The 17,217-nt window shown below is 45.5% G+C and overlaps 1 protein-coding gene across 1 annotated transcript; it reads left to right on the forward strand.

The window, feature by feature from the left end:
- The first annotated feature begins 757 nt into the window (after window positions 1–757).
- Window positions 758–14,928, forward strand: LOC120992045 (gastrula zinc finger protein XlCGF17.1-like). The gene is made up of 3 exons (XM_040420805.1): window positions 758–811; window positions 13,866–14,803; window positions 14,870–14,928. The coding sequence occupies exons 1-3, from the start codon at window positions 778–780 to the stop codon at window positions 14,885–14,887; spliced, it is 990 nt and encodes a 329-aa protein (XP_040276739.1). The 5' UTR covers window positions 758–777; the 3' UTR covers window positions 14,888–14,928.
- Window positions 14,929–17,217: the final 2,289 nt, after the last annotated feature.

A 17,217-nucleotide genomic window follows, 5' to 3' on the forward strand; every position in this document is an offset into this window, starting at 1 on the left:
CCAGCTCCTCCGGTTCTCTCCTCTTCTCCTGAATGACCACCAAGGATGGACAGGAAGGAGATCAGCAGAAGAATATTAGACCTCACCTTGGAGATCATCTCCCTGCTGAGCGGAGAGGTAAACTTTTCTAGATTTCTCTCCTCTTTATTGTATTCTGTAACAAGTCAGACATCGGGAAGGAGAATCCATCATAGGAAGTGATAGGAAGAGTCCAGGGTCCTGGAGAACGGCCTCCAGACCCTCCAAGTGACGGAGAACCTGAAGATCAGCCCCCAGTATGGTGAGTGATGTGTCATGTGACCGATAGTCATGTTGTAGGAGCCATGAGGAGGTAAGTAGGCACGTTGTACCAGGAGGAGAGGGCCGGAGGAGACCACATGGCCCCTGAAGGGTTTATTCCCTAAGTGTCTCTCTCCATCCACAGGAGTACACAATAGTGAAGAAGACATCGGGGGACTGTGTGACTCCCATCATCCATCTCCAGGAGTCAGGAGTGCGGAGCAGGACCCCTCCCCCCATCACAGAGCCTCCCCCTCACCCCCTGATACATGAGCAGAAGATCCTAGAACTCACCCACAAGATGATAGAGCTGCTGACTGGAGAGGTGACACTGCTGGGAATGCTGGGAAATTCTCCAGTAACAGCACTGGAGGGGTCTGGGTGATGACGGTGTCATTGTGTTGTCAGGTTCCTATAAGGTGTCAGGACGTCACTGTCTATTTCTCCATGGAGGAGTGGGAGTATATAGAAGGACACAAGGATCTGTACAAGGAGGCCATGATGGAGGAGCACCAGCCTCTTATATCACAGGGTAAGAGCCGTCATGGGCAGTGTATACATGTGTGTGCAGTGACATGTAATGGAGGAGCACCAGCCTCTTATAGCACAAGGTAAGAGCCGTCATGTGCAGTGTATACACGTGTGTGCGGTGACATGTAATGGAGGAGCACCAGCCTCTTATATCACAAGGTAAGAGCCGTCATGTGCAGTGTATACACGTGTGTGCAGTGACATGTAATGGAGGAGCACCAGCCTCTTATATCACAGGGTAAGAGCCGTCATGTGCAGTGTATACACGTGTGTGCAGTGACCTGTAATGGAGGAGCACCAGCCTCTTATATCACAAGGTAAGAGCCGTCATGTGCAGTGTATACACGTGTGTGCAGTGACATGTAATGGAGGAGCACCAGCCTCCTATATCACAAGGTAAGAGCCGTCATGTGCCGTGTATACACGTGTGTGCAGTGACATGTAATGGAGGAGCACCAGCCTCTTATATCACAAGGTAAGACCCGTCATGTGCAGTGTGTACACGTGTGTGCAGTGACATGTAATGGAGGAGCACCAGCCTCTTATATCACAAGGTAAGAGCCGTCATGTGCAGTGTATACACGTGTGTACAGTGACATGTAATGGAGGAGCTCCAGTCTCTTATATCACAAGGTAAGAGCCGTCATGTGCAGTGTATACACGTGTGTGTGCAGTGATATGTAATGGAGGAGCACCAGCCTCTTATATCACAAGGTAAGAGCCTCATGTGCAGTGTATACACGTGTGTGCAGTGACATGTAATGGAGGAGCACCAGCCTCTTATATCACAGGGTAAGACCCGTCATGTGCAGTGTATACACGTGTGTGCAGTGACATGTAATGGAGGAGCACCAGCCTCTTATATCACAAGGTAAGAGCCGTCATGTGCAGTGTATACACGTGTGTGCAGTGACATGTAATGGAGGAGCACCAGCCTCTTATATCACAAGGTAAGAGCCGTCATGTGCAGTGTATACACGTGTGTGCAGTGACATGTAATGGAGGAGCACCAGCCTCTTATATCACAAGGTAAGAGCCGTCATGTGCAGTGTATACATGTGTGTGCAGTGACATGTAATGGAGGAGCACCAGCCTCTTATATCACAGGGTAAGAGCCGTCATGTGCAGTGTATACATGTGTGTGCAGTGACATGTAATGGAGGAGCACCAGCCTCTTATATCACAAGGTAAGAGCCGTCATGTGCAGTGTATACACGTGTGTGCAGTGACATGTAATGGAGGAGCACCAGCCTCTTATATCACAGGGTAAGAGCCGTCATGTGCAGTGTATACACGTGTGTGCAGTGACATGTAATGGAGGAGCACCAGCCTCTTATATCACAAGGTAAGAGCCGTCATGTGCAGTGTATACACGTGTGTGCAGTGACATGTAATGGAGGAGCACCAGCCTCTTATATCACAAGGTAAGACCCGTCATGTGCAGTGTATACACGTGTGTGCAGTGACATGTAATGGAGGAGCACCAGCCTCTTATATCACAGGGTAAGAGCCGTCATGTGCCGTGTATACACGTGTGTGCAGTGACATGCAATGGAGGAGCACCAGCCTCTTATATCACAAGGTAAGAGCCGTCATGTGCAGTGTGTACACGTGTGTGCAGTGACATGTAATGGAGGAGCACCAGCCTCTTATATCACAGGGTAAGAGCCGTCATGTGCAGTGTATACACGTGTGTGCAGTGACATGTAATGGAGGAGCACCAGCCTCTTATATCACAAGGTAAGAGCCGTCATGTGCAGTGTATACACGTGTGTGCAGTGATATGTAATGGAGGAGCACCAGCCTCTTATATCACAGGGTAAGAGCCGTCATGTGCAGTGTGTACACGTGTGTGCAGTGACATGTAATGGAGGAGCACCAGCCTCTTATATCACAGGGTAAGAGCCGTCATGTGCAGTGTATACACGTGTGTGCAGTGATATGTAATGGAGGAGCACTAGTCTCTTATATCACAAGGTAAGACCCGTCATGTGCAGTGTATACACGTGTGTGCAGTGACATGTAATGGAGGAGCACCAGCCTCTTATATCACAAGGTAAGAGCCGTCATGTGCAGTGTATACACGTGTGTGCAGTGACATGTAATGGAGGAGCTCCAGCCTCTTATATCACAAGGTAAGAGCCGTCATGTGCAGTGTATACACGTGTGTGCAGTGACATGTAATAGAGGAGCACCAGCCTCTTATATCACAAGGTAAGAGCCGTCATGTGCAGTGTGTACACGTGTGTGCAGTGACATGTAATGGAGGACCAGTTACTAGGGAAGGGGGATAGGAGGATCCATTATCTGTCTCTTCCAAAGGTGCCTTCCTGTAATGTGCTAGGGATTCCACAACTGGCCTTCTAGGTCTTCCACCCTGGAGCTGTGGACTTCATCTTCCTGCAGTGGGTCAGAATCTAAGGTAGTTGTCAGATGGTCACCTGTCCGTGCTCCAGCAGTGAGCCTGGCCTCTCTGTTGTGGTGCAGCCGGAGTTGTTTAGTTCCTTTATCAGGGATGCAGAGCCAATCAGGCTCGGTGCCGGTGTCACATGCTTCCTGAGGTGGGCCATTTTAACAGTCTGTTGCTGGCAACAGGTGCCTGTGATTGGTCTTCTAAGCCTCACTGGCGTGTGTTGTACTACTGTCTAGATGCCTGGCATTCTGATTTTTAGATTGTCCCTGACCTTGCTTCTGATTGCTGAATATTTCCTCTGAGGTTATCTGCTGGCTCTGACCACATCTGGTATTTGACTCTGTGTTTGTATCTTGTTTGTGCTGTGACGTATCTCTCCGGTTTGGACTGATTTTAACTTACTTTTGGATTCTGATCCAGTCCTTGTTTTGACTGTCTGGTTTTGACCTCTTTCTGTCTGACTACTCTTTTACCCCACTAGGTTTAGGCTCCTGCAGTTAGTCAAGTTAGGGACCGTTGCCAAGTTGTGGGCTGTTAGTCAGGGTAGATCATGCCAGTAGGTAGGGATAGCGGTGCGGGTGGCGTGCAGAGCTGAACTGTGTGTTGCTATTTAGCCACAGTTTTGTAACGCCCTTATGGTCCTTACTGTCCATCCTGTCTCAGACCTGCAGTCGCTCAGTGGCGCCTCCTGTGTTTCTCCTGCACCAACATCTCTGCGGCTCGACTCATTTAACAGCATGTGCACAGTAGACCAGAAATCCTCTCCAGCTCCCGAGCAGCTGTAGAACAGAACAGAAGGTGGACAGATTCAAGCTGAGCAGACGACGGAGAGCGATAGGTAAAAGGAATCCCATAGTAACTGCCTCAGATACAAGTCCATCAGGATGGGAGCTACCTGCATCTTTCCCACTTCAGGGGAGGTAGAATACGGCTCAGGAGGAGGATTCTCACCATGGGAGGGAGTTTAGAGCGATTCTCCTCACGTTCATTCAGTGACCATAGCCTATGTCTACAGACAAGGGGAGATCAGCTTCTAAGGCAAGTTCTGTAAGTTGCTCGGTGAGGCCTCCATGGATGGGACTTGTTTTCCAGCACATCCCACAGAGGACAAACGGACTGAGATCTGGGAATCTGGAGACAAGTCTACATCCTGATCTTTGTCATGTTCCTCAGTCCCACAGTTTTTGCAGTGTGGCCGGACATTATCCTGCTGAAAGAGGGCACTGCCATTAGGAGGCATCCATGAATGGTGGTACTTGGTGGTACATGTCACATAGGTTTGTCTTCTTCCCATAGTGAACCTGGTGCCATATCTTCCCCAGGTAAGTGACGCAAAATCTCCTGGCTGTCCACATGATGTAACCTGATTCATTAGACCAGGCTGTGTTCTTCAGTTACTCCATTTTTGATGCTCAGGCGCGCACTTTTGGTGGACAGGGGTCCTCGTGGATACTGTGATTCTTCTGCGGCTACACTGCCTCCTACACTACAAGTGATGTCCTGTGTCTCCTAACACCTTTCTATCATCACCAGCAGTGATGTTGTCAGCTCTTTTCTGTACAGTAGCTCTTCTGTGGGATCGGACCAGATAGTAAACACAGAATCCCCGATCCAGGGATACCGCCCGATCCTAGGGTTCGGTATCCGGAACGGAGTCGCCCCTTTCGGGGCGGGTGCTCTGTATAGACAGGCAGGGTCACACTAGCAACCCCTTCCCCCCCATACCCAGGGTTGAATAGGGATATTTGTTCCCTGCTTTGTCTATGCATGAAGATACCCGGCTACATCATCACAGTATCTGACATGACTTTCTGAGCTTGAACTATTGCCTGGTCTGTCGTGTACGGGGTACGTCTGAACTGGCAAGGACGTTCCGATTCATTTCTTGAATAATCTTCCTTCACTGGGGGGTTTTGTGTTTATGCAGATTGTTTATTTACTTTGGTGCTTTTATCATGTTTTAGTCATTATAAGTAAAGGTTACGTTTTAGCTCCCTTTCTCCACTCCCCTCGGGGGTTCTGTGTTTACGGTCTTGACTCTGGGAGTACAATTACCATTTATTGGACCAGATAGTCTTCACCCCCCACACATCAGTCAGCCTTGGACACATGGCCCTGTCTCCAGATAACCAGTTGTCCTTCCTTGGGCCACTTTTGTTAGATAATAACCGCTACATACCCACAACACCCCATAAGACCGGCCACTGTGGAGATGATCTGACCCAGTCGTCTGCACATCACACGTTGGCCCTAAACTTTCTGAGATGGTTACTCTTCCCACGCCCATGGTTACTCTTTTTTTAAAATTAATTTCCAAAGATGAACAAACGCATATTGGTAAATCTGCATATAATCAAAGGTTTCTAATACAGTTGGTATACCTAAAACAGGTACTTTTAGTCGGAGGTCAGTGTGCTAAACGAGGACTTGTAGCTGTCCCTCCAATCAAAGAAAACTTGGGTGTTCTCTGACCATTCTTTTGATCAAATTAAGTTTCGCAAATTAGCTAAGAAGTAACTTGGGCATACAAACAGACAACAAAGACGGGGGGGGGACAAGGGAGAGTTTGAGGGGAAGGTTGAGGGGGGGTCTTGTAAGCAGCTCGAGTAAGTGAAGCTTCCCTAATGGAGGTGGGAGAGAAATCTGAAAGTCTGTAGGTCGTATCTATTTACCGCTGGTCAGCCTCTCTCTAGTACATCATTGTGGGGGCTAACCACTACAGGCTGTTAAGAAAGTGAATATGGGTGCAGCCAACGCAAACAAGGGAAGGAGTGAAGACCACCCAAGTCTATCCATTGGTTCTCCAATCTGTCCCCAGCTTCCATATATTACTATATTTATGATGTGATCTTTGTTCCCAGTGTGAAAGTTCTTCTAATCTAGAAATGGATTCAACCTTATCCAGCCATAGAGCAATGGAACGAACTGCCTAAGATTTCCAATGTGAAGCAATCATAAGACTTTGGCTTTGTAAGCATATCGGGTATTAAATTGAGTAGTGCAATTTTGGGGCAAAGTGGTCATTTGGTGTTACCCTGCTTGAAAATGCTATTTATGCAGTCAAAGATCTGTTTCCAGAAGATCTCTAACTTCGAGCAGGACCACCATATATGGAGAAAGGTGCCTTTCTTGGTACTGCATCTCCAACATAATTCTTCTGAAGACCTCATTTTTAGCTTAGCAGGTGTCAAATACCATCTGGATATAACTTTATAAGTATTCTCCTGTATGGTGGTGCAGCGCGATGTAAGTTTGGGTGCTGTTAAAATAGATTGGGTGTCTGTGTCTGAGAATTTCACTCCTAGGTCCCTTTCCCATTCTCTCAAGTAGTAAAGAAAAGCCGGAGTTTCTTTTGAAATTAAGTTTTGGGAAATGTTAGAGATTAGTTTATTAGGGTGTTGTGATTGAGCCAGCAGTTTCTCAAACCAAATGTGTGTGCGCAATGGATTTGTCTGGATTAAAGCTTTTTTAAGGGGTGATCGAATAATGGCATATTGTAAATCATTCAGATGTGTTAGCTGAAACTTAGATCTGATGCGTCTATGATAACCCCATCCTGGTCCAGTAGTTCATGTGGTGGAGCCTTGGAGTCTCTTATTTGAGGAGGTAGGGAGGAGTAGCCAGGGCGTTAGACAGTCTCCTATGGTTAGAAGAGGTGAGGGGTCTCTAGAGCACAGCTCTCTTATCTCAGGAGGTTTCCAGATCGAGAAGGTTGTCTGGAAGAGAGAGTTGTCTTTAGGGATCTGTGGGAGAGAAAACACAAGGGCTCTCAATGGATTCTTTGCTAAGCTTTCCTCTAATAACACCCAGTGTTTATAGGCAGGCCTTCTAATCCAGTCAACCACCCCACCAAGGTGAACTGCTCTGCAATACCTTTTTAAGGATGAGAAGCCGATTCCTCCCTTATTAAACGGGAGCAGGAGAATCTCGTTAGAGATCCTAGGTTTAGTGGGACCCCATACACAAGAGGAGCATATTTTGCGTAAGGAGTCAAAGAAACGACGGGGTACTTTTATTGCCAATACTTGTAATAAGTATGTGATTTTGGGGACTATTAGAGTATTAAACATGTTTTTGCGACCTAGCCAAGAGAGGAAGGTTGGAGACCAGGAGTTAGGCCCCTTTCACGCTGCCGAGAATTCCGCACGGGTAAAATGCGTGACGTGAACGCATTGCACCCGCACTAAATCCAGACTCATCCATTTCAATGGGGCTGTGCACAGGAGCGGTGATTTTCATGCAGCATGTTCTATATTCTGCGTTTTTTTTTACACAACGCAGGCACCATAGAAATGAATGGGGATGCGTGAAAATCGCAAACAAGTGGGAATGCGGTGCGATTTTCACGCATGGTTGCTAGGAGATGATAGGGATACTACCCAAAAATTGAACCACAATCTTCACGAGGTGAAAATCGAATAAACTTTATTGACAATGTAAGAAAATTACATACATAATGGTAAAAGGCAGCACAAACGTGAGATACAAAGATGAGGAACAAGGCCCAAGAGGGGGCCGAGAGGTCAGCACACCAAGAGACCAGGGAAAAGAATAATGCAGGATGAGAAAAATGAAAAGAACCACCAAGACCACTATAAAAAGTAAGCCTCAAGCTATGCATCAGCAAAGGCAAAATATATGGGCAAAAAGCTTGGTGATTAGAGAGAAATATTCATACCCTGGATGGTGTGTCGGAGGCGGCTGAGAGATCGAGATATTAACTGCTCTGATAAACGTCTTAGGGAATCCCATCCTAGCCAAAGTACAGTTAATGAAAAGCCAAGCCACTCTGTCAAAGGCCTTTTTTGCATCTGTCCCCAATAAGACCATAGAGCTGTTTCTCCTCTTTATCAGAGCCATGGAGTTCACTATTTTATATGTGTTGACTTTGCCTTCTCGGCCTGGTACGAACCCTGTCTGATCGGGATGTAATAAAGGCTTTATTCTGGAAGATGTATTCTGGCATATATTTTGAGATCTAAATTCAGCAAGGAGATGGGTATTTAGCTGGAACATAAAGTTGGGTCTTTCTGAGGTTTATGGATCAGTGTAATGTGGGCGTTTAAAGTTTGAGGTGGAAAGGGAGAGCCTATTAAGGCCAAATAAAATGTCTGAAGCCTAAACGGCGACAGAATATCTTTAAGGTAGAATAATATAGAAGTGGTAGACCATCTGGTCCCGGGCACTTCCCTTTGGCCATTTGTTTCAGTGTTGAGGTTATTTCTTTTATTGTGATAGGTGTGCATAATTTAGAAGCTTGGTCAGTAGTTATAGAAGGTAGGTGTATCTTTTTTAAGAATTCTTTCATTAATTCAAGTTTTTTAGCCGTAAGATTCTCAATATCTGTCTCATTGATATTATAAAGTTCAGAGTAGAAACTTTGGAAGGCTGCCTCTATACTAACATCATCTCTTAGTAGCAGGTTGTTTGTGTGTTTAATAGCAGGATTCTTGACTTGCGTTTGCTCTGTCGCAACATTGCTAACATGAATTTTGTTGGTTTGTTCCCATGGGCAAAGAACTTATGTTTGAAAGATAAATATAATTTTGCAGACTGCACATTCAGGATCTTTTGAAGTTTAGCTCTTGCTGCTGATAATTCCTCTAACCTGTTCCTATTCCGAGTGCGTTTGTGGGCACATTCCAGTCTAGAAATCTTGTCATATAATAGTGCTATCTTCACACGTCGTTCTTTATTGAGATGAGAGGCTACAGAGAGAAACTCCCCTCTTATAGCCGATTTATGGGCTTCCCATAATATATGAGGTGATATATCGCCTGTCTCATTAGTGGAGAACAATTCCTTCAGCCTTCTTTCTCCCCTCCTCTTATATCTGTTCTATCTAATAGTGTCTCATTTAAATGCCAGATGTAGGTCTTGGGAGAAGAGTCTGGAGGACAGTATGTAACGTATACTGAGTGAGGGATCTGAATGGATTATTGAGCCAATTCGCACATCTGTGCATAGATGTATTTGTGCCGCCGAGGAAAGAACATAGTCTACTCTGTGGTAAGAGTTATATTGGGGGATAAAAATGTGTATAGTCTCTTATACAGTTGCAAGAAAAAGTATGTGAACCCTTTGGAATGATATGGATTTCTGCACAAATTGGTCATAAAATGTGATCTGATCTTCATCTAAGTCACAACAAAAGACAATCAAAGTCTGCTTAAACTAATAACACACAAAGAATTAAATGTTACCATGTTTTTATTGAACACACCATGCAAACATTCACAGTGCAGGTGGAAAAAGTATGTGAACCCCTAGACTAATGACATCTCCAAGAGCTAATTGGAGTGAGGTGTCAGCCAACTGGAGTCCAATCAATGAGATGAGATTGGAGGTGTTGGTTACAGCTGCCCTGCCCTATAAAAAACACACACCAGTTCTGGGTTTGCTTTTCACAAGAAGCATTGCCTGATGTGAATGATGCCTCGCACAAAAGAGCTCTCAGAAGACCTACGATTAATAATTGTTGACTTGCATAAAGCTGAGAAGGGTTATAAAAGTATCTCCAAAAGCCTTGCTGTTCATCAGTCCACGGTAAGACAAATTGTCTATAAATGGAGAAAGTTCAGCACTGCTGCTACTCTCCCTAGGAGTGGCCTTCCTGTAAAGATGACTACAAGAGCACAGCGCAGACTGCTCAATGAGGGGAAGAAGAATCCTAGAGTGTCAGCTAAAGACTTACAAAAGTCTCTGGCATATGCTAACATCCCTTTTAGCGAATCTACGATACGTAAAACACTAAACAAGAATGGATTTCATGGGAGGATATCACAGAGGAAGCCACTGCTGTCCAAAAAAAACATTGCTGCACTTTTACAGTTTGCACAAGAGCACCTGGATGTTCCACAGCAGTACTGGCAAAATATTCTGTGGACAGATGAAACCAAAGTTGAGTTGTTTGGAAGAAACACACAACACTATGTGTGGAGAAAAAGAGGCACAGCACACCAACATCAAAACCTCATCCCAACTGTGGAGTATGGTGGTGGGGGCATCATGGTTTGGGGCTGGTTTGCTGCGTCAGGGCCTGGACGGATTGCTATCATCGAAGGAAAAATGAATTCCCAAGTTTATCAAGACATTTTGCAGGAGAACTTAAGGCCATCTGTCCACCAGCTGAAGCTCAACAGAAGATGGGTGTTGCAACAGGACAACGACCCAAAGCATAGAAGTAAATCAACAACAGAATGGTTTAAATAGAAGAAAATACGCCTTCTGGAGTGACCCAGTCAGAGTCCTGACCTCAATCTTGAGATGCTGTGGCATGACCTCAAGAAAGCGATTCACACCAGACATCCCAAGAATATTGCTGAACTGAAACAGTTCTGTAAAGAGGAATGGTCAAGAATTACCCCTGACCGTTGTACACGTCTGATCTGCAACTACAGGAAACGTTTGGTTGAAGTTTTTGCAGCCAAAGGAGGTTCAACCAGTTATTAAATCCAAGGGTTCACATACTTTTTCCACCTGCACTGTGAATGTTTACATGGTGTGTTCAATAAAAACATGGTAACATTTAATTATTTGTGTGTTATTAGTTTTAAGCAGACTGTGATTGTCTATTGTTGTGACTTAGATGAAGATCAGATCACATTTTATGACCAATTTGTGCAGAAATCCATATAATTCCAAAGGGTTCACATACTTTTTCTTGCAACTGTATTTGGATTAAGTGTGCGCCAAACATCAATAAGAGCGATTTACACTGACCCTAGAGCATTACGGCCCAAACCAAATGACCCACCAAGAGATATAATATGCGAACTCCTAAATTTTGCACAAAAAGAACAAGTGATGAAGAAAGCCAGAGAATGTACTCAAATTGGATACGAAGGCTCTCCTATTTGACTCTTTCAAGACCTTGCACCTGCTACCTTTAAAGGGGTTCTGCACTGGCGAGGTGGTGCCTTCGGTGCGACTGACTAGGTTTATCACCTCCTCAAAAGGACGCATGAGCCTACAGGCATTGCGCATGAGCGTCCAGTTACGTGGCAAAAAAATTGCCAGCTCCGCAGAGGCTGTCCTAGCACCCCGGTCATACAAATACTCGTTGACGGCTTTTTCTTATTGGAGCAGGCGGTCGAACATTAGGAGTGTTGAATTCCAACGTGTCGGGCTGTCGAAAATCAAGCGCCTCACTGGCATGTTGTTTCGCCGCTGGATATCTGAAAAGTGCACCATGGCTGTGTAGGAACGCCTGGAATGGCCACACACCTTCCTGGCCTGCTTCAGGACGTCCTGTAAGTCTGGGTACTTATGCACAAAGCGTTGTACGATCAGATTACACACATGTGCCATGCACGGCACATGTGTCAACTTGCCCAAATTCAATGGCGCCAATAAATTTCTTCCATTGTCACACACCACTTTGCCGATCTCCAGTTGGTGCGGAGTCAGCCACTGATCCACCTGTGCGTTCAGGGCGGACAGGAGTGCTGGTCTGGTGTGACTCTCTGCTTTCAGGCAAGTCAACCCCAAGACGGCGTGACACTGCCGTATCCGGGATGTGGAATAGCCTCTGGGGAGCTGGGGGGGTGCCGTTGCCGCAAGACGCAGCAGCAGAAGAGGACTCAGCCGAGGAGGTTATGGAAGAGGATGGAGTAGGAGGAGTAGAGGAGGTGGCAGCAGGCCTGCCTGCCAGTCGTGGCGGTGTCACCAACTCCTCTGCAGAGCCACGCATTCCATGCTTGGCAGCCGTCAGCAGGTTTACCCAATGCGCAGTGTAGGTGATATACCTGCCCTGACCGTGCTTTGCAGACCAGGTATCAGTGGTCAGATGGACCCTTGCCCCAACACTGTGTGCCAGACATGCCATTACTTCCTTTTGCACAATCGAGTACAGGTTGGGGATTTCCTTTTGTGCAAAGAAATTTCGGCCGGGTACCTTCCACTGCGGTGTCCCAATAGCTCCAAATTTTTTGAACGCCTCAGACTCCACCAGCTTGTATGGTAAAAGCTGGCGGGCTAAGAGTTCAGACAAACCAGCTGTCAGAGGCCGGGCAAGGGGGTGACTTTGACATTGGCTTCTTACGCTCAAACATGTCCTTAACAGACACCTGACTGTGGGCAGATGAGCAGGAACTGCTGAAGGTGAGAGACGGAGTGGCGGATGGTTGAGAGGGGGCAAGGAGGACAGCAGTGGTTGACGTGGCTGAAGATGCTGGACCAGGAGGAGGATGGCGGCTTTGAGTTTGTGTGCTGCTTGTACTCATGTGTTGATCCCATAGGCGTTTGTGATGTGCGATCATGTGCCTTCGCAAAGCAGTTGTACCTAGGTGGGTGTTGGACTTCCCACGACTCAGTTTCAAATGGCATCGCTGTTGTCAGAGGCAGACACACAAAAAAAATGCCACACTGCTGAGCTCTGCAATGACGGCATTCTGGTGGTGGCAGCAGCATGTGTTGATTGGCGTGCTGTCTGGCTGACCCCGGGTGCCGATACATGCTGTCTGACTGTGCCACTAGCTCCTTGCGACGACCTCCCCCTGCTTCCAACTTGTCTCCTCCTCCTCTCTAGACACTAGAAATGAGTTGCGCTGAAGTGACACTATGGACTTGCAGCTGGGCCTTAAACACACAAACACGTGCAGGCAACTGACTGCTATTTATTCACAGTCAAAATTGTTGTTTTTCTTTTAATGTAATCGAATGTGACACCAGAAATGAATGGCGCTGAAGTGACACTATACACTTGCAGCTGGGCCTTAAACACACAAACACGTGTGTGCAACTGACTGCTATTTATTCACAGTCAAAATTGTTGTTTTTCTTTAAATGTAATCAACTGTGACACCAGATATGAGGTGCGCTGAAGTGACACTATGGACTTGTAGGGCATGAAACACACGCGCGTGCCGGCAACTGACTGCTATTATATTACAGTCAAAAAAGTTTTTTTTTTTTTTTTTTAATGCAAGCTACTGTGACACCAGATATGAGTGGTGACACTGGGCAAGTGGGCACAGTATATGCTGTGAGCCTGACACACACGCTGGCAGTTAGGCAACTGCAATTAGATTACACAGGAAAAAAAAAAAGCAGAATGATGTTCTAGCCCTAAAAAGGGCTTTTTGGGGTGCTGTCCTTACAGAAGAGATCAGATGAGTCATTCAGGACTGTAGTGGACACTGAATACACTAGCCTAGCTATCGATTTCCCTATTAAATCAGCAGCAGCTACACTGTCCCTCCTCTCACTAAGAATGCAGCTTCCGAATTAATCTAAAATGGATGCTGTCCAGGAGGTGGGAGGGAGGGTATGATGCTGATTGGCTGGAATGTGTCTGCTGACTGTGAGGTACAGGGTCAAAGTTTACACAATGATGACGAATAGGGGGCGGACCGAACATCGCCGGCGAATAGTTCGGGACATCTCTAGTGATCAGGTGTAAACCAAAAGCTTGGACTCTACCAGGACGTAAGAAAATGTTATTGAAAGGCTTTATCAGATTGGAATAGCAAAAGGAATTTTGGGAGCATTTTTTTTTTTTTTGCCACAATGAGTGGAATGAATGGATTTTACCGCTCCTTCCTGCTGGATCCACTTCCAGCCTAACAGGAACTTTTTAAATTTGTCTGCTTAATAGTTTGATAAAATAAAAACCTCAAATTTCTTTTTTTTACATTAACAGAAATTCCAAGTAAGAATTCCGAGGAAAACGCCATGTTGTTACGAAATTATAAAGTAGAAGACGAAGATATAATGCAGCACTCTTCAGGAGAAAACCTTAATTTGCATCTAGGACTTCACAGTACAGAATTATCATATAATGAGGAAACTTTTCCTCAACAATCGCATGTTGTTATCACAGGTACAGCTCAGAAAGGGGGTAAAAGACTTCAGTGTGGTAAACAGTTCACAAAAAGCTTGGACCTTTCTACACAAAGAAGAACTCACACAGAGGAGAAGCTATACTCCTGTTCAGAATGTGGAAATACTTATATACAAAAATCCGATCTTGTTAACCATGAGAGAATTCACACAGGAGAGAAACCATATTCATGTTCAGAATGTGAGAAATGTTTTACACAAAAATCAGATCTTGTTAAACATCAAAGATTTCACACAGGAGAGAATCCATATTCATGTTCAGAATGTGGGAAACGTTTTACACATAAATCAGCCCTTTATAATCATCAAAGATTTCACACAGGAGACAAACCATATTTATGTTTAGAATGTGGGAAATGTTTTACACGGAGCACAAATCTTATTGCACATGAGAGAATTCACACAGGAGAGAAGCCATATAAATGTTCAGAATGTGGGAGATGTTTTACAAATAAATCGGATCTTGTTAAACATCATAGATATCACACAGGAGACAAACCATATTCATGTTCAGAATGTGGGAAATGTTTTACACGGAAATCACAACTTATTGTGCATGAGAGAACTCACACAGGAGAGAAGCCATATTTATGTTCAGAATGTGGGAAATGTTTTACAAATAAACCAGCTCTTATTATGCATAATAGAATTCACACAGGAGACAAACCATATTCCTGTTCAGAATGTGGGAAATGTTTTACACGAAAATCACATCTTGTTGCACATCAGAGAAGCCACACAGGAGACAAACCATGTTAGTGTTAAGAATGTGGGAAATGTTTTTCAAATAAATCACATCTGTCGAATGGGAGATGTCGTTAAATCACTTTAATTTCAGCTCTCATTGAAATGGCCTTCCTGAGACATAATAGAGAAATAAAGGTACTGCAACTATCTCTCTGCTGGATCAAGTAAAGGGGGGAGGGGGGGTTGGTTAGGTGGTATACTATAATCTAACATTAATTCTGCAATGTCCTGTATCCTTATATTAACATGTATCTATTTTTCTATTCTGTACTACGATGCTTTCATGTTATAATGGTGACACTCTCATTATATTGGAAAGACTCTGATGTATGGACTGACAAGATATTTGTTGTATACAAAATCTTTATTTTGTTAATACCTTTATTGAAAATCAATAAAAATGATTTTGATTACAAAAACAACAACAAATAAATCACATCTTATTACACATGAGAGAAGTCACACAGGAGAGAAGCCATTTTCACATATTTTAACCACTTCACATCCGGGCCATTTCCCCCTTCCTGACAGATCAAACAAAACTCCAGCAAAATTTGCGTTGGTGTTCTTGGCATTTATTGTGATGCGGCAAAGTTACACTTTGTGTGACGTTTCGGCTGAAATAGCCTTTTTCAAACTGTGTAAGTACAGAAAAAATACAATCAATGGATGTATGGTCAAATCAACAAAATGACATGGTTATAGACAACAAATATACATAGATACAAATAGGGTGAACATCAATTCACATAGAGATAAAAGGACTCTCAGGGTCTTGATAAAAAGTCCAGGTGCAGGCTGAAGAATCACATCTTTCGGAGCGTAGTTAAGAAAATTAGTCATATCTCACAGGTATCACACTAATTATCATACAATACAGCCGGATATGGAATGATGAAACAAAGGTCCACATAATGAAGAAAAGTCCAGGAGCGGTCCCCTTACAAATGTCATTAAATATGGGAATCAGGGGTATCATCATATCAATAGACAATCAGCAGGAGGTGCAGATGAAGCAGCAAAAAGAAAGAGGACAATCGATGCAGTAAAGAGTAAAGTGAGACCTGGGGACGAGACTTACCATCAGCCGCTCTGGAGGAAGGAGCCAGTCAGTGCTGCGCTGTGGATATAGGTGGCGTGCCAATGCATGCAGTGGATAGAAGCGCGCCATGTTGCGGCTGAGGTAGTGTATATGTAGACCAGCTGGGGGGGAACGGTACGTCCTGACTTACAATGCAAGTCAATGTGGACGGATCCGTTTGACGTTGACACAATATGGTGCAATTGCAAACGGATCCGTCCCCCATTGACTTTCAATGTAAAGTCAGGAGTTAATATACCATAGGATCGGAGTTTTCTCCAATCCGATGGTATATTTTAACTTGAAGCGTCCCCATCACCATGGGAACGCCTCTATGTTAGAATATACCATCGGATTTGAGTTAGATCGTGAAACTCAGATCCGACAGTATATTCTAACACAGAGGCGTTCCCATAGTGATGGGGACGCTTCAAGTTAGAATATACTACGAACTGTGTACATGACTGCACCTGAGGGGTTAATTGTGCGTATCATAGCCCCCTGTAAGAGATCAAGTGCTGCCAGGCAAGAGGGGGCAGACCCCCCCTCCCTCGCCTGCATTACATTCATTGGTGGCCAGTGCGGCCTCCCCTCTCCCCCCCCTAATTAAAATCACGTTCCGAATCCCCCATCATTGGTGGCCAGTGCGGCCTCACCTCTCCCCCCCCAGTTAAAATCACGTTCCGAATCCCCCATCATTGGTGGCCAGTGCGGCCTCATCTCTCCCCCCCCCAAGTTAAAATCACGTTCCAAATCCCCCATCATTGGTGGCCAGTGCAGCCTCACATCTCCCCCCCCTAGTTAAAATCACGTTCCCCCATCATTGGTGGCAGTGGAGAGTTCCGATCGGAGTCCCAGTTTAATCGCTGGGGCTCCGATTGGTAACCATGGCAACCAGGACGCTACTGCAGTCCTGGTTGCCATGGTTACTTAGCAATTTTTAGAAGCATTATACTTACCTGCGAGCTGCGATGTCTGTAACCGGCCGGGCACTTCTCCTACTGGTTGTCAGGAAGCAGGGGGTGTTACCCCTACTCTGGGACCTCGGGCACGGCGCAGGGCACGGGTTCCCCTTCAGCTCGGTAGAACACCTGGTGCCCGAGGTGCGGGTGCACGGCGTGTGCGCAGTTCACAGGCTGCTCGCACATTTCCGGGTGCATAGAGTTCCTGCATTATCCGGCTGTCAGGTGTGAGCCTTGCTGAGGGAGATTCCCAGTACACACCTTCCACCTTCCTCGCCTGCCATTGGTTCCTGGGGAGGGTGGTTCCTACCTTCCCTGGCTATAAAGACCTGGCCTGAGCTCTGGTTCATTGCTGAGTTTTT

The sequence above is a fragment of the Bufo bufo genome, chromosome 2 (genome assembly GCF_905171765.1).
Source record: "Bufo bufo chromosome 2, aBufBuf1.1, whole genome shotgun sequence".
Lineage (NCBI taxonomy): Eukaryota > Metazoa > Chordata > Amphibia > Anura > Bufonidae > Bufo > Bufo bufo.

Bases quoted from the DNA above. Each gene is read 5' to 3' on its own strand.
- LOC120992045 (XM_040420805.1), top strand. From the start codon at position 778: ATGATGGAGGAGCACCAGCCTCTTATATCACAGG. The intron at 812-13,865 runs GTAAGAGCCGTC...TTACATTAACAG, and splicing joins CCAGCCTCTTATATCACAGG to AAATTCCAAGTAAGAATTCC.